This window comes from Neolamprologus multifasciatus, chromosome 9, assembly GCF_963576455.1.
Source record: "Neolamprologus multifasciatus chromosome 9, fNeoMul1.2, whole genome shotgun sequence".
NCBI classification, from domain to species: Eukaryota; Metazoa; Chordata; class Actinopteri; order Cichliformes; family Cichlidae; genus Neolamprologus; species Neolamprologus multifasciatus.
The window spans coordinates 16,734,211-16,754,689 of NC_140447.1; the positions used below are offsets into that span (position 1 = coordinate 16,734,211).

At 38.8% G+C, this 20,479-nt stretch overlaps 2 protein-coding genes across 4 annotated transcripts; both read left to right on the forward strand.

The window, feature by feature from the left end:
* Positions 1 to 4,413: 4,413 nt before the first annotated feature.
* eloca (elongin C paralog a) lies at positions 4,414 to 8,955 on the forward strand. Of its 3 annotated transcripts, none has more exons than XM_085172087.1 (4): positions 4,414 to 4,521; positions 5,006 to 5,032; positions 5,175 to 5,318; positions 8,174 to 8,955. In XM_085172087.1, exons 2-4 carry the CDS (start codon positions 5,029 to 5,031, stop codon positions 8,362 to 8,364), a joined length of 339 nt encoding a protein of 112 aa, XP_085028213.1. In that variant the 5' UTR covers positions 4,414 to 4,521; positions 5,006 to 5,028; the 3' UTR covers positions 8,365 to 8,955. The 3 variants fall into 3 exon arrangements, with proteins under 3 accessions (XP_085028213.1, XP_085028214.1, XP_085028215.1); XM_085172088.1 differs by having other exon boundaries at positions 4,426 to 4,531; XM_085172089.1 differs by lacking the exon at positions 4,414 to 4,521 and adding an exon at positions 4,591 to 4,779.
* A 1,114-nt stretch (positions 8,956 to 10,069) lies between these two features.
* ube2wb (ubiquitin conjugating enzyme E2 Wb) lies at positions 10,070 to 20,148 on the forward strand. The gene is made up of 6 exons (XM_085172086.1): positions 10,070 to 10,172; positions 10,969 to 11,060; positions 13,728 to 13,830; positions 18,482 to 18,637; positions 18,726 to 18,801; positions 18,929 to 20,148. The coding sequence occupies exons 1-6, from the start codon at positions 10,158 to 10,160 to the stop codon at positions 18,940 to 18,942; spliced, it is 456 nt and encodes a 151-aa protein (XP_085028212.1). The 5' UTR covers positions 10,070 to 10,157; the 3' UTR covers positions 18,943 to 20,148.
* The last annotated feature ends 331 nt before the right edge of the window (positions 20,149 to 20,479 follow it).

The window sequence follows — 20,479 nt, forward strand, 5'->3', positions numbered from 1 at the left end:
CAAGCAGACACCTGACATACATTTTTTCCCTTATATTTAGCCTTTCTAAAACAATATTTATATAGTGCTTATAATTATGTTCTAAACAGGTAGCCTTAATAGAAACTAAGGACTTGGGCAGCAAATTGAAATTTGCTGCCGATTGGTCAAACAAACTGAGACCAAGCCTCCACCTTCAGAGCAAAAAGCAGCTCAGTTCTAAAATTGGATTAATGCTAGTAAGCAGTGAGGAGATATCAGTGGGCAGCGTTTTTCAGAAGTGTTGCTAAGACATCAGTATTAAGCAGATCCCCTTTCCATGCTTGGCATTGCTTGCCTTGCTTAGCATCACCTCATCTGTTCCTCATATTTACACAAACACAACCAAATAGCAGTTATCAAACTGTAAACCTGTCACTTTTAAATAAACAATTACCTGCATTATTTAAACACGCACCAGATTCATTTTTCACTTGTCGGGCCTCAATGTGCCACTTCTTTGGGACTCTAAGAGAGCAACGCATGCCATTTGAGCACAAGGACCTCCATGTCCTGTTTATTTAGTGACATGTGAGTCATGGTGAAGGTTTTATCACAGGGGTCTGTAGGGTGAGTCATAATAGTTCAAACAAGCAAGCCTCAACATAACGCATTAGCCTCAAGCTACTCAAAGTAAATGGTTGTCACATCCACTTATCTGTCTGCTGAAGCTTTCATTGTGCGTGAACTACATTAAATAGATATATAAACTTGAGGCAAGCCAGAAAAGACTTCGCAAAGATTTGGAGGATGCTATTTTTCCTCATGCACTATTTGCTGCGAATGGCTTCGTCTTAACGGAAGCATAAGTTGGGGTTTTACACTCATCGTCACAATGCCAGGAGTGTACCATTAATGCATGGCTCGTGATAATTGTGCTTCACTGACTCGGAGTGCATTGTTTCATCCTACTGCTTTCACCATTAGCTGCTAAATACTACTATGTCAGCACCTATTTCTCCTCAACCCATTTGTTTGATCAACAGCTCTGCCTGCTCACCTATTTATCAAAGGAGCACATAAGAGGACCCCACCACCGTACAAGGTAAACAAAGACAGGATATCAAAAGCGGCACTTTGCCACATATGATACTTTACATTCTCACTAATTTTCTGGTAAATCGAATTACACAAACACAGTTATTTTGGAAGAAATAGAATAAAATCCTTTTATATAAAAAGTTCATATACAATTTTTTATTTCATGGATTTTAAGACTTTTTAAACAACTAGCATAAATTGATATTGAGATGCTTCTGTTTTGAACCATGTCATGGGCTGCTGATGCTGAGCTTCATGGGATTAAGACCAACATGAGAAGTGCAGGGCGCTATGGCTGTCTGCAGGCTAAAGGAACAGTACACTCAGATTCACTGTGACAAGACTCCCCTTCTTTTCACTGAAGAAGAATTGCCCAAAGACATTCATCCCCCCATCTTTCCCTATCATGACTATAATGCTGACCTGGTTTCATTCAGGACTTCTCTACCAAGGCCATTGTACTGCTCCTTAAATGGTCCTAATGTATTTACATATGACCAACCGATATGGAATTAAAACTGTGGTATAAAGAAGAGGAAATTGTGTGTGCTGGTAAATATAGACAAGTGAGACAGAGTCTTCCCACAACACCATTTCCACTTTTGCCATTTATCATTAATGATGCAAAAATCAGCATATAAGTGTTTAAAGTATGCCCACTATTGTCATTTCCATATGCATATTTTCTTTATTGGACTCCATTAGAGTAGCTTTGAATTATTCACAGTTCAAACTCATTTTTAATTATCTTATACTCAACTTTGGTGTGGCCACTCAGTTGAAGATCTGTCTGAAAAAAAGTTGCTTTAGCTCTTTTCCGTCTAAGACCACTGCCTCTTTGAGTCTCTACTGATAGGCTAGCCTTTGCAAACAGAGGTTTTGAACAGGAGGTTGGCGAGGGTATAGTGCACAGCACAGATGACCACATGAAGCTATCCCCTTTCACTGACACAATACAGAGGCAAGCGGAGCAGAATAAAAAGATGAACTGATCACTTAGAGCACTCCGACATTTGTGCTTTTGCCTCATTTGGATTAATTGTACAGGCACTTACTCTATTATTTGAAACTTTGACCGTGTTTACACTACTATGCAAAAGTTATGTCACCCCTCACTTCTTTATATTTAACTTCTAAGAAGCCAGACTTTCTTTTTAATATTTTAAAGTGATCTTGAGCAATGGTTCCCCAGGCTGTTTGGAAGGCTTTCAAGGTTATTCTTGGACATTGGCTGGTTTTTCTGATTTTCAGTGTAGTTCTTGTACCTGAACATTTTCAGAAGAATGTTTTTTAAGCTACTTAGCACTGACCTGTGAATCATGTAAGAATATAAACGGTACAAAACTCAAGGGGTGAACCATTGTTGTTTCACATAACAGACTATTTAGCAAAGAACCAATTTTAAACTGTATTTTTAGGCAATTTGTTAATAGCAGTCTCTCACAAAAACACACTGCTTATTCCCATTTCTTTAGTCGATTTTATTAAAAATGGCAAATGTAACACAGTTTGAAAGCTATAAAGTATTTTTGCACCAACAAGGTGATTCACAAAGCACTATTAGCTTACGGAGGTATGCCAAATTTTACAAGAACTTGACTGAAAATCAACACCGAGAGGTCTTTTGGATTGATGAATTAAACCTGACATGGCTTGAAAATGATTCGAAGCGCAAAAGCATGCCTTGATAGGAAAACTATTCCTGAAGACTACTTAAAGAAATAACAAGAAAGCTTCCCCAACAGAGTTGGCTGTGTTGAAGAAAAAAGCTGTATTTCAAGGTTGTTAGAATTACACAAACTCAGATTTTGCCTTATACACTGTATTTCCATGTATGTTTCCACTTTTCAATAAATAGCTGCAGCCGTTTCTCATTTTCCTAGAAAAATACAAAGAAATAATTGGTGGCTCAAGTTTTTCCAAAGCACCAGAGGTGGGTACAAGAAAGTGTGATCTGTATAGAGTTCAGTTGTCACAGGGATGAATGGTATCACTGCACATGACACGAGTGTTTGCATGTGTTCTGCGTGTTTGTGTGGTTTAAGGAAGCCCTGTTGTAAGGGCCCACAGCAGCCTCCCCAAAATAGAGCCGAGAGCAGCTGCAGCCGGGTGGGTCGTATCAGAGGGACATCAAAGAGGCCGCCGCCACCCGCCCTCTCTGATCATAAGCACTAATGGTGTAATGGGGGACTGGAAGGTCAGTGATTGTTTTTGGTTGTGTGTCTGTGTATGTAAGAGAGAGAGAGAGAGAGAGAGAGAGAGAGAGAGAGAGAGAGAGAGAGGGAGGGAGGGAGAGAAAGAAAGTCAACAGGCAACAATGGTGATAGAACCTTCTGGAGCACAAAGCAACAGCATATAATCCTTGCAATAAAAAATAAATACCAGATTTGGCGTTGCCTCTTCACTGATATCTATGGCAGAACCAAGCACAGCCAATTATAAATAACTGGCTAGTGATGTCTTGGAAAATGGATTCCTTCTCCCACTGGTGAGTGAACTCTGGATCCCTAGATAAGTGGGAAAAAGTATATCATAGTCCCACAATATTATCCGTAAGGAACATACACTTCATCACTCTTGCATCAAACTGTACAGTTTCCAGGCATGCTCAGTATACTACTCTTAGTGTCCCAGCTCAGATAACTCTGTGTCCATTTGTGAGCCTCAGATTTCAACAGTCATCACTTTTCCTGCATGAAGACCTCCAGGCAGAGAGGTCCAGTCAAAGACACAGTCTGAATCTGAGCGTACGACACCCCATTTGCTGTAATGTTGTCCTTATGTATTCAATATTCTTATGATATTTTGTATTCTTATAATATTTTGTACTGGCTGGACTTCAGAAGATATAAAAGCACAGAGTACATGCCTCCCCCGCCTCTTCTTTCTTGAATCCAGATTTATGGCCCTATAAAATGTCTCTGTCATGTCCAATCAGCACCTGCTGTCGCTCGTCACAGACCCAGTGGAAACAGTCGGAGAGGTTAAGCTTGAACACAGGCGCTCTCTATAGGATTAACAAGGCATTGACCCGTAAACCAATTTTAGTCATCTGAGCTCTTGATAAAAAAAAAAAAGTAATAATAATGATAAAATAAAATAAAAACCCAGAAAATGTCTTACTTCTTCTGCTTATTTAGCCTTATCTGTTTACCTTAATGTATTATTTCGATATGCTGACTCATATACAATAGCGGACAGTTAAACGCTCATTATCCTGACACGCATTTTGTGATCGTAGAAGACAATATTTTATTTTTAAAAAGAAAAGGTTGCTAGCCATAGTAATATGAATATTATTATTTATTTTTATACACATAAGAGCAAAGAGCCGGGCAGTTTTCTTTTTCGACTCTGCGGAACAAATTTACTGCGGACGTGTGTTCGCCCATACTGGTTCCGGGTTTCAACATCCTGGTAGCTAACGTTAGCTGAAACACAATCTCTGCTCTACGCTATAAGGTACATAGTGGTAAGAATCCGTGTATCTTTTACGTTGCGTGAGTTTATGTATTGCCGTATGTCAAAGTCAACTATGTGTTTTGAGTTTTACATTGTAAAGAAGCGGTAAAATAAAAAAGCTATATCAATTTTTTGGAAAGGTTTTAGCAGGCTAGCCAGAGCTGACTAACCCTGACGGCTGCGTACACGTAAGATAGAGGAATAAATTCACAGTCATTGCTGTGTTATTTAGATATGATGGATGAAGAGGATTTACAGGTGAAGATGTTCATATATCTCTGAAAGGAAGCTAGCTTTGTTTTAACGGGCCTAACTTTACGCGGCGTTTGTCATAAATCCTATTCGACGGGATAGCCAGCGTTAACATTTAACAACCTGCAGTTTGACAAACACGGTGGCAACCGTTGTGTAATCTAGCCGATTAAATGTTGAGTTGCAAGTTATGCCCCAAAAAGAGTGATGTTTTAATGTTTTTCCTTTTCAGGATTAAAGAAATCCCGGAACAACATGGGTGAGTGATGGCTAGAAATCCACAATTCCCATTTGTCCACATTAAAGTAGCCACACTAAGGTCTCATTTCTTCGTCCCTCTTCAGTAGCTGTTGTTGTACACCTGTTTAAAATTGTTGGTTGTCATCTCTGTTACTTCACAGATGGTGAAGAGAGAACCTATGGTGGCTGCGAAGGGCCAGATGCCATGTATGTGAAGCTGATCTCGTCAGATGGCCACGAGTTCATTGTGAAACGAGAACATGCCTTGACATCTGGGACTATCAAAGCCATGTTAAGCGGGCCAGGTGAGAATTCAGACACTGACATTGTTAAAAAGGAGCAAATTTAGCTTTTTAACTTGAATGATTTGTAATCTAATGTTATCATACATACATTCATTGGTCATGCTCTCCAGTAATTTTGTTGCACTTTGAAGGTCATGCCAGTTTTTTTTTCCAGTGGTAGCTTTTTTCAGCCAATCTGCTTAAAAAAAACTAAACTAAAAAAAAATTTTTGTGTGAATTTTGAGGTGTTTTCTTAGTGTTTTGAGTTAGTCTCTGACCAATGCTAACCTGTAGCGCAGCCCCAATTTTAGCCGTATCAAAATTTTGATTTACGGATCGGGAAAAAAGAATAACAATTTGTGGCAGAAACGGCTTCCACAGTTTTCTCTGCAAGTTATTGGATTGCTGTCCACTTTAATCCAGTGTGAGTAGTTATTTGGAATTTGGAACCAAATGTATTTAAACACTGAAGAACGTAACGTTTGTTTTGCTGCTGTTTTTACTGGATTTTTTTTTTTTCGCAATTAAAAAAAACCCCACATATAGAAATGTGATGATCACGTGGTAGTACCTCAACCACATGATCATCATGTGAACTATTATTTGACTAATTTTGTTAGAGGGTGTATGAGGTTCTGTAAAAGATGTGCATAGTGGTGCTTGTAGAAGATGGTGTTATTGCTTTCAGTCAGGTTAATTCTGTTTCTCCAGTTGATGGCACTGTGCTCCCCCTTTGCTAGCAATACTATTCATAGGATTTCATTGGTGCAAATGCCATTATTCATTGCCTCATTTATCCCTGATCAAAAATATCTTTGTAGGTGCATATAATTACAATTAATTGGACAGTTTAATGCTTTTTTAAATTAATTATTGTTATCAATATCTGTTATATGGTCTGATGTTTTCCAATTAACTTGTAAATATTTTTGCCCGACTTTACTTGATTGCCTATCCTGCTCTGATCATCATGCAGAATTCTGTTTATTGGCTCCATCTAGGGGTGGGCGATAGAAACGATATACGATAGAAACGATATAAATTTGGCCAATGATAGAGATTTTTGACTATACCGCTCTACCGTGATAGAGCATGTTGATGATGTCATCAAGCTGCGCCTCTTTTGGTCAAAAGCATTGCAGCGGCTACAACCATTATCATCTGCAAATTATGCCGGGCGACAGTAATAGCAAAGAGATGAAGCACTTTTGAAATATGGGGAAAGACAAAAACTGAGCTTCCTCCACTTCCATACCATTGATTCATTAATGTTGAATTCTCTGGCAGCTGTTTTATTCCCAAGTTGTTGCATGTTCTCCTGACTGAAGTTTGGCCCGTGTATAGCATCCTGCCTTGCGATTGCATGTGTCCCTAACCACCAGAATCCCTCACGTTAACTTTCATCAAGTGGAAAAAAGTTGGTGTTCATCCTCCAGTTTCACTGTGCTAATGTTATGCTAACATAGCTGTGTCGCTAGCGATCACGTAGCACAACATTATAAACCATTATATTATAACATTATAACATTATATTCAAAAATCTCTCAGTCAGAACATGTTTAGGTGGAAACTAGTGAGCTAACTTCCTGCTAACTTCTAGCTCCATTAAATTTAAATAAATTCTGTTTTCATGGATGCCTGGATGTTAAACTTAACTGTTACACCTGGTAAAGCAGCAACACTGATCATTTTATTGAAGATGAATGATTTTTGACAGTTTTTAACTCTCAGTATTCGTTTGACTTTGGGACCTGAAGCGGATGGAGATTTGGACCCAGATAATCCGTGAGGCTCCTTACTACAGCAGATCAAGCAGTGCGGCTTCGTAGCTTACCAAAGTTGTACTAAAGCATTTTTTGACAGATTTCTGCACGCTGTGTATTACATAAAATCGGTTTGAGGTCAGTAAACACAACCAGAATTCATACATAAGGCGCACTCTCGATTTTTGAGAAAATTAAAGGATTTTTAGGGTGGAAAAAACGTTATACAGAAAAAAAGAATATATCGCAATATATATCGTTACCGCACATGCTTCAAATAATACCGCGATATGGATTTTAGGTCATATCGCCCAGCCCTATTCCCTACCTCCTGATTTAAGAAATATCTCTTCCTTCTCTCTCTTTAAGTCCCAACTCAAAACCCACTTGTTCAAAATAGCTTATCCCACATAACCTCTCCACTCTGCTATTTTAAATTTGTTTATGTCTTGTGCTTTTATGATTGTGTAAACTGCTTGCTTTTATGTTGCTTTTTATTCTACTGTGTACAGTGACCTTAAGTGTTTTGAAAGGCGCTTTCAAATAAAATGTAGTAATATTATTATGATGATGATGATGATGATGATGATGATTATTATTATTATTATTACTACTACTTGGGCCAGTACACTGGAAAGCTTTCAGAATACTTTTTTGGTTAATAAGGTGTTTTTAGGTGTTATGCTCAGTGCAAGACTTAAATCTATGTTGAAGCTCTTTACTTGACACTGTAGGCTGATGTGCACCTTAACAGAAAAGTAACTACAGTGGCATAGACATGAACCACTGTGATAGGGCTGTTTGGTAGCAGTATGCGGTGTAAACACATTAGCAGGATAATACCTCATGCTGTTTTTCTTTATTTCATAAGTCTAGCAACATGTTTATAGATTCAGTTGGCTCCGAATCTTTTCTCCTTCCACAGTTTCTGTAAAAGTAACTGTTTAGTTCCAGATTCATCAAATCCATGACCAACATTAAGAGCCCAGTTTTGCTCACGATGGCAGAGCAATGGCAGAAATTCAACAACGCCCTATAAATTAAGCTTACATCATTGAGGAAATCACTGTATATGTTCTTTTAATGTATGAACATGATATTGTCTATCTGCAGGACAATTTGCTGAGAATGAAACCAACGAAGTGAATTTCAGAGAGATTCCATCTCATGTCCTCTCCAAGGTCTGCATGTATTTCACCTACAAGGTCCGTTACACCAACAGCTCCACAGAAATACCCGAATTCCCCATCGCACCGGAGATCGCACTGGAACTACTCATGGCTGCAAACTTTTTGGATTGCTAAAGTTGCAAAGATAATGGAAAAAAAGCTTAAAACATTTTTAGTTGTTTTTTTTTTTTCTTCTTTTTTTGAGTATTTAACTTGTTTTGCTATTCACTTCATATGAAAAGAAAATAATCCTTTTTCTTTGGTTTGCTGTTGTTTCATTAGTATTAAAAGATGACATTTTAACATGTTAAATGGAAATAGCAGAATGTGACATATGTGCCCCCCCAGAAATCTCTCCTCACCACACCATCTTAATAAAGACGTATTTGGTGAGCACTTTGTTTCCAGTCTTTGGTACCTTGTGCCTCATGAAATGAAGTACCATCTCCACAATGAACATGCTTCCTATTTTTATTCTCTTTTGAAGTTAAAAAAAAAAAAAAAAAAATATTTGAGATAAAGGCAACAGTGGGGATGTTGTATACACTAAAATAGATAATTCAGTGTTTTGTTTTGCTTTTTCACATCAGTAGTTGGAAATCTACTAAAAGGGTTTACTCTTTATATGGATCAGATAAGGATGTTTGGAAAATGAATGAACCTCAGATGTCTGTAATTTAATTAGCATGGCAATGCTGAAATAAAAATGTGTATTGAATCTGAAAATACTGCTTTTTTTTTTTTTTTTTTTTACACACTATCGTAAGAGAACTGCAGTAACTGCTGTGGTTTAAACACTCTTAACATACTTAAATGTGGATTTAAAGTAAAAACTTATAGGAGATACTGAACAAATAACTGAAAGGACTCACTGTGTGCTCGTATTGCTCCAGCGTGGCACTGATTCATCAAGAAGTGAATTTATGACTCTAGGATAAAACAATTGGTACAGACTCCTTAAAGTCCCACAAAGTGGTATGACATAAGGGCTTTGTGTTGCATGTTATAGAAGAAATTTCTGTGCTCATAAAAAAGTCAGTGATCACTTAAACTGCATAAAAATGGAAAGCTGATAGATGTGATCTTATTATTCTGAATAAACATTGCCTTGCACATTCAAGTTTCAGAAATTTACGTTGCCTGTGTCCATCCATTTGACTGGTGCCTATATGGAGTGCTTACCAGCCATGCCATGTGATACACCTAAGTGTTAATTCCCATGGTGAGCCGAGAGCTTATATCACATCTGATGCAACTCTGGCTACCAAGAGACATTTTCTCTGTAGGAAACATTAGGAGGTTAGATCAAATTGCAGTGCAAGTGGATGAAATGTTCAAAATTTTTGCTTACACAGATAAATGAATATGCTTCCTGTGCTTAAGCCACTGACACCTAAAAAAAAATGACAGTAAGATAACATAACGAGCTAAAGCAGCTCAAATAATAATAATCATCATCAGGAAAACAAATAATGTAATTAAATACTCTGATGATCACAGGAAGTCTGTTCCTTGAAGCATTTTGTCATGATGAGTCATTACTCTCACACTTAGAGGTTGTAGAAACCAATGTTATTCTCATTTTTAGGTACGGTTACTCCACCCAAGCGTCTGATCATGTTATACCTCAAAGGTAGGAAGTTTCTGTCTTTTAATAACTAAAATACATTCTTTAGCAAAGGTCACAGGAGGTGCCCGAAGTCCCATTTCACCTCGGTGGATTTAAAAATATTATGTTGTCTTTATCGCTGGTGAAATGCTGTGATAAATCTGCTAAATGTTACGGACATCTTGGCGGTGACGGTGGCGCGCGCACACACACGTTCGTGTGGATTTGTTATCTGCTGTCAAAACAACTTAAATCACGTGACCGCCTGACGTACGTTTCTACACTCTGCGCTGAGGCAGGAGGAGGGGGGGTTTCCATCATGGCGTCGATGCAGGTAAGAACACAATTGACAGCGATCGCTTATTTTGTGATTTTTACCGGACCTCCCGACTGTTTTTTTCCTGGCACTTTATCGACCACTTCATTTACCTACGCGTATTTGCCCAAAGTGGTGGTGACGTTACTGTAAAATCGATGACATTTATCCTCAACTGTTCAGGTTTAGCGGCTGCTCTTTGCTAGCAATACAACTAGCCCATCATCATCCACAGCAAGTCAAGGCTAGTAGAAGCTAGCTTCCTGGAACTGTATGTCGATGACTTGGCCCGTGTGTAGGTTCTTCTCAGAAAGGCGTGATAATTCAAGGATATGAAGTGGGAAAAATCTCCGATGTTTCCCGTAAATGTTGGCGGTTAAGTGGCCGGGCTCTCACCACAGTGAGCTAAGCAGACGGTGCGCAGATCGAACAGTTGCAGTTTCCTCCTGAACAGCTGAACAGGTGCATCACTTTCACAGAAACTGCGTTGTTCAGTTGACTGGCTGTTAACGTCTAAATAAATCAAACCCGTAAAGCAAATTTCATACATTTTTTAAACACTTACCTCTTTGAAATCGTTTTGTTTGGGTCACGTTTAACTACTAATAAACATAATAAACGGTAACCCCTCATTGGAATATCATTGATGTATCAGTGTTTTTCCGGGTATGGGCCGCCTAATAAAATTGATGAACACATGTGCTAAATTTCTCAGCCACTACTCTGTTTGATTTTACTTGACTTGATCCAGTATTTCAACTTTTTTTAAATTTATTTTTGGGGGGTATAAACCCAATCATGTTTTCTCCCACAGAAAAGGCTACAAAAGGAATTATTAGCCTTGCAAAACGATCCACCCCCAGGAATGACGCTCAATGAAAAAAGTGTACAGAACACCATTACACAGTAAGTCCTTCTCTCTCTCTCTCTCTTTTTTTTTTTTAAATTTCATGTGACTCATTTGTTTCAGAGTGGCAGCACTTCTGGGTTTTTATCACCGATATGCCTATCGTGTTTGCTCAAATACCATGTGGCTTTGTGAAATGCCAGGTTTCATCCCTTTAAAAGGGTAGCGTGGCAAGCATGCCGCATGCCATAAAGGTAGCTGCGGCTGGAGGTAAGACACCACGGCCTCAGCAGTGTGTAGTGGTGAGGAATTGGGGTCATTCCAGCAACTGGCAGCCACAGGCCCTTCGTAGAGTGTCTCTAATGCAGTGTCACTATTCATCCTTATAAAATATTTAATGGCTGGCATGCAGGAGTTGGGCTAGAAACAGAGGTTGCTTGGCTGACCTTTCTGTCTGGTTGTCGTGATGTATCCCCTTAAACCCCATGACTACTGTTGCCATTTCATATGGTTTCTGATAAGCAGGAAATATGACTTGAATTGTCTTTAAATGGATTTGAGACTAGTTTCTAAGCTGAAGCATGGACTTGTTAAGCTACTAACTTTTCGAGTTGTACGGCATGGTTTCTGGCCTCCAATGCCGTCTGAAAGAGAGGGTGCACATTGGAGTGTTTGTCTGAAAGAGAGGGTGCATATTGGAGTGTTTGTCACTGGTCAGTTATGGTGGCATCTTCCTCATTAGATAACAATCACCTGGTCTGACAAATACCTTGCATGACTGCCAAGTCTCCTAACCAGTCCTGCTGGCTTGTGATCCTTGTATATAATTTCTCTGACAAGGCATGTGTAGGTGTGTCTTTTTTTTATTTATTTTTTAAACGCTCTGCTCTGATGTCACAAGGTGTCTTTATGCTACTTTCTGTTGTCACGATTGACTGTGGTCAGTGAAATGTCTTTATTATCCTGACTGGAGTATGACATACTCTTGTTCTGCTCGGCATAGAAGCACACAAGCTGGTATGTTACCGCAATAAAGGGTCAGTGTGTTTTCAGCTTTGCACCTTTTGTTTATATAGTACACTTTGTACTGTAACGAGCAACACTGAGAGTCAATGGTTTTGTTTTTTAAGTGTATTGTGTGCTAGTGCCATATTGGTTAGCTTGATGGTGTAATGAGTCACTTAATGTAAACAGGGAAACTGCTGCTTAAAAGCACTGTTGGGCCTCTCAGGTGTACTCCATTTGTCCTTGTCCCTACACTTTCACTAAATGTCTCAGTGTTATTTTTGTTGACTGGATCATATAATCACCAGGCTATAGGGAATTTGAGCACATTGAGCGTGATGTCCTTGAAGTCCCTGACTGTATTCGGCATGAGTTGGGAGCACGATCAGGCCTCGCTCTGAACTTTCTCTCTGATGTCCTGTCTGCACTTGGATGCATGGGAAAAAAATAGGGCAGAGATTGTGATGCTTTTTTCTTCTAAGGATTCTACTATGAGCCCCACAACTGTTCTGCACTCAATTTGTTTTTGCCACCAGTGAAGCTACATTCAGCAGTCTTGAGTTGTGTGTGTGTGTAAAGAGTGTGCGGTGCAGGTAGGCTGTCTTTCATCCCAGAGGCCCAAGGCTCTGTATTTGCAATCATCTGTGCAGGATTGAATTGCTAGCAGCTCAGTCAGCAGAGTTCTGTAGCCTGGCTACCGAAGCGAAAATAGATTTTGTCCAGTAGATCAATAGAATATCACATTATTACTAACGCACTGTCATAACCCAGCTGAATATTGAATGTCACTGAAATGAGTTAGACTGAAAGCTTTTGATTACACACACTTACTGCAGAACCGGCAGCTCACATTGTGTATGATTTATTATTATTTTTTTAATGATAATTACATGTGGTTCTGTACTTGTCTCTAGTTAATCTGGTGCCAAATTATAAAACGGCACATTATTAACAGAAATAATGTCGAAGCTGTCATTGTTTCCCACCTACTCCAGAATTGTAAGATTGAACACAGAGCACATTATCACTCATAAACCAAACTTTGCTTTTATAGAAATGCCATTTTCTCCCAAAGCACTGAAGGTTTATGTTCATTGTCAAGTACACTACGTATGAGGAAAAAGGAAAAAGCCTGAGTAGTTTATCCTGTCAAAAATTTGCAAGATCTTTACTCCAACCCCCCAAAACTACAAATCAACTGATTCTTGCGATTTGGATTTACACACAGCAATGAGGGTCGCAAAAGTAATTGGTGCACCTCATTCAAACTGTGCTGTTTTTATCTGTATAGGCCCAGGGTCCCTTAAAGGCGCCTGTTCTTCTGCTAATATGGTGAATCGAGGGTAAATTTGCTCATTTCCTCCATGCAAATTGTGGGCAACCTCGCAGGGTTTTGTGGTTCCTTGTGGTTTCCTCTTTCCTCTGATTTGTGTAAATCTCTAAAAATGTGTTTTGTTTTTTTGTGCAAGTTTATGAAATTTTAAGTTTTACGTTATTGTAAGTTGTAATTTAAGAGAGTTAATGTTGAAATTTAATGACATGGGATCTCCCTCCACCAACTCCATAAATTTAAAAGAAAATGGCCTTTTTTCATATTTACATCACTCTGATTTGTAGTCAGAGACTACTAGACCCTGATTATCTCAAGGTGATCTGTGTTATTTTATGTAATTTTTGTTTTTGTTTGACATATTTTAATATTGTGCTTTTATTTTTTTTAGGTGGATTGTAGATATGGAGGGAGCACCTGGCACACTGTATGAAGGAGAGAAATTTCAGCTGCTTTTCAAATTTAGTAGTCGATATCCTTTTGATTCACCTCAGGTAAGCTCAGCAGTCATTATTGTTTGTGCGTAGGTGTGTGGGTAAATGTTAAACATTTTAAAGCACTTTGTCTGAAGCTATCTATAAGTTCACTTTATTAACCATCTTGTCTTATGGATCTATTTTGTCTGCACTGTGGGTGCAGGAGATGCAGATGAACAAAGGACTTGCAACCTGGTCTGATGATGTTTCCTTTATACCGTTTGCTACTCTGATCTAATGTCCCATATCCATTCCTAGCTTGATATCAAAGATTGATATTCCTGAGTTCATGGTCCACAGTGGTGTTCCGATTGAAATAAACTGAAGAGCTGTAGAAACAGTCTTTTATATTCATCGGCTAGATACCTGCTGTAATCTCATGAAACATCTTGGCTCTATGGTCATTAGTGCAATGAATCTTGGCTTGGAATCGCTGACAGTCAGCAGTGCAGAAGTCTCACTGAAGCCATGTTTGATGGGATTAGTTTGACTCAACAGTCTTGTTTCACTGATTAGGAGCCTGCCTGTCTAAAAATAGGTAGAGAAAATTAGATAAATTGAGCTACTTAGCTGTTACCCTCTCAAATAGGAAGGACACACTATCAGATTTATCCACTGTTGAAGTCCTCTCCTGGGGCCTCTGGAGGAACTTCTCTTTCACCTTCATCCTATTATTGTCGTGGAAAAGAAAACAAAGTCTGATCAAAATCACTTGACAATTTTTGCATAACAGCTTCAGTTTCTGTTGAGCCTTTTCACAGCTACATGCGCACAGGAGAAACTACAGATTTCCTACCAGAACTTTAACCCTGTGCAGCATCTTCTAAAACAAAGATGTCAAATTTTAAACAGTGTTGTGTAATCTTACAGTTTAGATTGTTACAATTGTATAAAGGCTTTTTATTTTTCCATTTACTCGTTTTTTGACATGTTTTAGCCATCCAAGCTCTGCACATCACTCCACCAGTCATTTGCACATTCTGTGTCATTCACATGGGGGAAATATAAGCTTTGCAATTAAAACTAATCATCATTAGATTGAAATGTGGAATCAAAGAGTATTCTCTAGAATTTTTTATTTTATTTTTAATGCTTACAAAATTTTTAAGATTAAAATCAGTCTCCAATAATAACTTCAGCTTTAAATAAGACAGAATTGGAAAACTTTGGGCTCAACCTAAAATTTTCACATCTGGTTTTTTTTGCCTTCAGACTTTGCTTTCATCAAAGAACCGTTGACAGAACCGTTGCAGAAATCGTTGTTTCAAATTTGTTGAGGTAATCTAATGGGTATGGTTGAGATCTGGTGACTGCAGTAACGTCTTTATTAAAGACAGACCCCGAGCTGACCAGTTCTATAAAGAGTTCTTGTGTACTTCTTTAGATCACTGTCCTGCGTGCGGTCCAGTCATGCCTAGGGATGGGTATCGTTTAGGTTTTATCCGATACCAGTACCAAACCGGTACTTTTGAAACGGTGCCGGTGCTTAAACGGTGCTCGAACCGGTGCTTAAAGAATGGAAAACACAAAATTGGTCCAAAAACCTCTCATGTTCAGCTGTTTCTTTTTTTTTTGTAAAAAGATAACAATGTTAGCCTTTTCTGCAGCTATAGGGGATATATGGTATCACACTTGGCTGGAAGCAGTGCTTAATCAATGGAAAAAACACAAACTTTGTCCAAAAACCTCTCATGTTTAACTGTTTTCCAAATTTTCTTTGGTCATTTTAACCTTTTTGGCCATGGTGAAGGGAGTATCTGCCATCAAACAAGAAGACAGCCGCATGTAACTATGACGGTGTTTGCTAGTTCACCTTACATGCATTAATTTAATAACGTGGTTAGCCTACTCAATGTAAATTACACACAAACAACATTAAGCTACTCACCCAGAGAAGAACGGCTGCTGCTGCCATCATCATCCATCATCATTTCTGCTACACTGGCAGGGCTAGTTGCCACGACTCTACTCTTCGGGTTTTTGGGGGATGTTGCTAACTCCGGGTCCGATAACAGGCACCACACCCACAGTAGATGTGCTCGATGTGAGGTCTCGCAGCAAGCTATCAAATACGGTGCATTTCTCGGCTTTTAACAAAATGCTATACGTCGCCAGGTGTTTCATCAGATTCGAGGAGTTACCTCCTTTGCACAGTATCACAGTATCACCTTAAAGCACTTGTTGCAGGCTGCTGAGTTTGCATTTTTTTGCTGTGAAGTACAGCCAGAATTTGACCGCTTCGCCTTGGGCATTTTTAATCTGTAGCTCTGATCTAAAAGAACGTACATACCTGGGCCTGCCTACTATACTCGGAAAGGTAAAATGATTGGCTAGAATCCAAAGTGTATGACATCTCAGGGAAAAAAATCACAGAAATAAAGAACTGAAATGTGCGCTGCTTTTTGGTCTGGTTACTACCGTTTATGTCAGATACCGGTACCCATCCCTAGTCATGCCGCTTCCAGCAGATTACAGCATGGCATTTCCAAATAGAGGGTCACCCTTCTTTATTCGACATCTCATTTAATCTTATATAAATCTTTTCCTTTACCCACTACAAAACGAACCATCTCAATTTTTGTTGGAAACACTTTAAAGGTGGAATTGTTTGATCTTACCACCATTTTCCAGCCTTTCTCAGTCAAATGCATGCAGCGTTTAGCAGTCTTGGTTTTCTTTTATTGGTTAGTCTCAGATTTGGCCTTTTCCATTGAAGCTCTGCCTAGTGTCATTAAAATCACCTCTTCACTGTCACATTGAGATGGGTGTTGGGTTCACTGGGGCTGCATAACTTTTTTTTTTTCCTCTCTCTCCACCTGTTCTGGTTAGAGACACTTTGCTGACAGAATGGTACACACACTAGTATGAAATTTCCTCTGTGTGATTTTTTTCCTCATTGAACTTGAACCCAGAAAGGCTGATGTTCCAGACACTGAACTGTCAAAAGTTGCTGCTTCTTCAGTTGTGAAATTTTCAGTTGTTGTAAAAATAATTGAGTTTAATAAAAAGCTTTCAATTTTTTTTTATTGTTTTTTGGGGTGATTCCAATTTCTGAGCAGTTGTGCACATGCAAATTAGAGGCCCACCTTATGAAACAAAACAGAGGCTACTTCTGTTTTTCTTTTTCTAAAGTTAGAAATATTGAAACTTGTGGTGAGCACAGATTCAGCACTAGAACAAGGCACAGCATGGACCTGAGACTAGATATCTTAGTGAAATAGAAGATTTAGGTTACCTACAGACGCTGTTGGCTTGGTGTGATTTGGAGGTTTGAGTAAATATTTTAAGAGATTTTTTTTTTTTTGTCTTGATCTTTAGACTATAAAGCTAGCTGTGCTTTCTATTCATATCAGTCACCCCCCTCATGATGTGGAGCCTGCACTCTCCCGTGAGGCCCGGTCTGGTGCCAGACTGACTCAACCCTTCATTACCCTTTTTACCCGCTCCCCCTTCTCTCTGCTTTAGCACTTCTGACTCTAGCTTTTTGCTTCTCACACTTCCCATATCTTCCTGCTTGGCCCTCACTCTTGTGCCTTTTTCAAAGTCAAATGTAGCCCAGTGCTTTTTATAGAACGTGTCTACTTTTTTATAAAACATGCTGTATCTCCTCTCTAGCTCTCCCTACGCTGTTCGCTTTTCCTCTCTCTCTCACCGTGTCCTGGCCCCTCTGTCCTAATCCGAGAGCCTCATATCCCCGTAGAGCAGTGGTGTCAATCATAAGGCCCAGGGGCCAGAATCAGCCCGGCAAAGCCTTCAATCCGACCAACTGGACAGTTTAGTAAGATGTGAAAGAAGGCATAAGTTTTGGACTAACTGTGTTTTCCAAAGTCTTACAGCTTTTCCTACTGATAAGACTTCCCCTGTGCTCTATTATCCAAGTAAGGAAATCCCAGAAAGCTGATGCTGTTTATCTGGACATTGTGTTTTCAGTAGGGGAAACATCTCATTACTTTTTAAGAAGTCACTTGGATAAGTGAAAAAACGTTTCTCCCACTGAAAACTGGACATCCAGATGAACAGAATCAGCTTTGTGGACTTAAACGACAGAAAAAGTTTTGGTTTTTCAAACAAATTTGACAAGGTCATTTTACAACATGGACAATGAGCAACGAGAAGGTTTGCCTTAATCAGCATTTCTGATACATACTGTTGAAATTACACTTGTTTTTCTTCCATTAAAATATCTGCGATTAAATCCATAATTAACCATCTTTACATCGACAGAAGTCAAATAGGTATATAGCACATTTTAAACAACGTCTGTTGACCAAAGTGCTGTACAAGGTATACAAAATATCCACTATGTAAAACGGTCACTAAATCAACAATGAAGAAAGGGAAAGCTTCACTGGTCCAGCTCGCTACATGTGGCCCACAAAGTAAAATGAGTTTGCTATCCCTGCAGTAGCGGGTTAACCCTGCAGCAAGTCTAATTATTTTGCTGTCATTAATTGATGGGAATGAATGTTTTAGCTTTCTTCAAAGTTCATCCCCGAGCTGGCTCTTTGACCACACATGTAACCCCCAACCACCCCAAAGTTGTTGTTGTTTTTTTTAGTTTTTTTTTATGCGTCTTCTTTCTTTAGGATGAAGCTCGCCAGCCTCATGGGATTTTTATTTGTACATATTCAGTTGTGTTTATGTGGTCTGCTTTGCTTTCATTGTGCAGGTAATGTTCACAGGAGAGAATATACCTGTCCACCCGCATGTGTATAGCAACGGTCACATCTGTCTATCTATCCTAACGGAAGATTGGTCGCCAGCGCTCTCGGTGCAATCAGTTTGTCTTAGCATTATCAGCATGTTGTCAAGCTGCAAAGAAAAGGTAAGTGTGCGACACCCGGTGTGGGCGGTAGTGGTTTGTGGGCACGTGTTAAATGTTAAATCTAATTGCTGCTTTTTGTTTTCTGCAGAGACGACCGCCCGATAACTCATTTTATGTAAGAACATGTAACAAAAACCCAAAGAAAACAAAATGGTGGTATCACGGTGAGTTTAAAAAAAGAAAAAGTTGTTGTTTTTTTTCAGCACTTCCTGAACTTGAAACTTTTTTTTTTTTGTCTGTTTCCTGTTACTTGTAATTCTAATCTTCATGCTGTCTTGTTTCCCTTCACAGATGATACATGCTAATGTACAAACTTTGTATTAATGGTAGAAGAGAGAAGTCCTACTGACCTACGTAAAGCACTTTTTAATCATTCAGTCTTTGAACTCTGACCTTTGACTGGAACAATGGACACCATGCGCTGGAGGCTCTTGGCTGCATGTTTTAGTCGGTTGTAAAATAGAAAATAACGGAACGTTTAGCTGCACCCAAGATGGAACTTCTTCCTTTTTTGTGTGTTTTTGTTTTTGTTTTGTTTTTTTATCCGTTTTTTGGGGGGAGGGCAAAAAGGTCACAATGCAGCGAGCAAGTAAGGCAGACTTGTACTGATACTTATAATTCCTCTTTTAAGATTATTATTGTTACTTTTTTTTGTTTGTGTGTGGCTGCATTTTAAGGTCCTTGTGTTGTGCAATAATAACCGGTGGATGCATGCTGGGGCCTACAAAGAGAGATCTAAATCTAACAGTCTTCTGGAAGGGATTTGACCATCAAAACCCCAAGAAAATGCTTCATCTGTTTTTATTATTATTAGTAGTAGTACTACATGCACTGTGATGGTATCTAGTTTAAAAAGGCACTATTACGTTATTCCCAACTTGCAGGTGTACTGTAAGCAGTCCTTGATGCTTATCAGGTTCAAGGGTTTTAGTGTTTTTTAACCACTGTATCGACAGCACACGCGCTCTTCTTCATCTTCCAACTCTTAAGACCTGGTTGCAGTTCTTCCTGCCATCAGACTGAAATTCGGTACACACGGGAATAGCACAGGCATGACGGTAGATCCAGGAGTCATCCAGTGACCTCGGTGTTTGTCTCCTCATAAAGTTGGGCTGAACTTTTCTGATCCAGCCTTTTAAGACGTGCATCAGCCTCTCTTCCATTTAAAGAATGTCATCGCATGATCCATTTGTATTTGTATGATATATATTTTTTATTATTATTTCATGCTTTAATCTTCTGAAATGTTTGAATTTTTTTTTTTTTTTTTTTTTTTTGGGCATTTTGTTTTCCCAACTAGTTGATACTTTGAAAAGGGGGGTGCTTTTGACGGGTCAGTATGTTTTTGAATTTTTTTTTTTTTTGTTATTTAAATCTTCATTTTTATCTCTAGAATGACAAAGTCTTTCTAGAATGTATGAAGACAATACTTTTTTTCCTTTCTCTCTCTCTTCCCCCTGGTCAGAGTTTTGGCTCAGGTACTTTTTCAATAAAGAGATCACCTCTAAAAAGACACCTATCAGAGATTTTGAATTTAACTATATTTTCACCAAAAGAGACTGTTATGTTGTAAACTTGTAACATGTCTGAAACTATTCTGTACATACATGCGTCTTTAAATTGTTAGATGATGTGCAAGAACCTGGCAAAGGATGCATTAACTTTATAGCAGAATGATGATAGGAGTGCTTTATTTCATTGGAACTTTGCATCTTTTGCCAATTAGGTTGTGTACGGTCAGCAACAAACATGTAAAGCTGGTTTTGGAAAAAAGGAAAAAAAAAAGGTAGTTTTACAGTAGGGGTGCATGCAGTTTCAAACCCTACTTTTTCTTATTGGCAT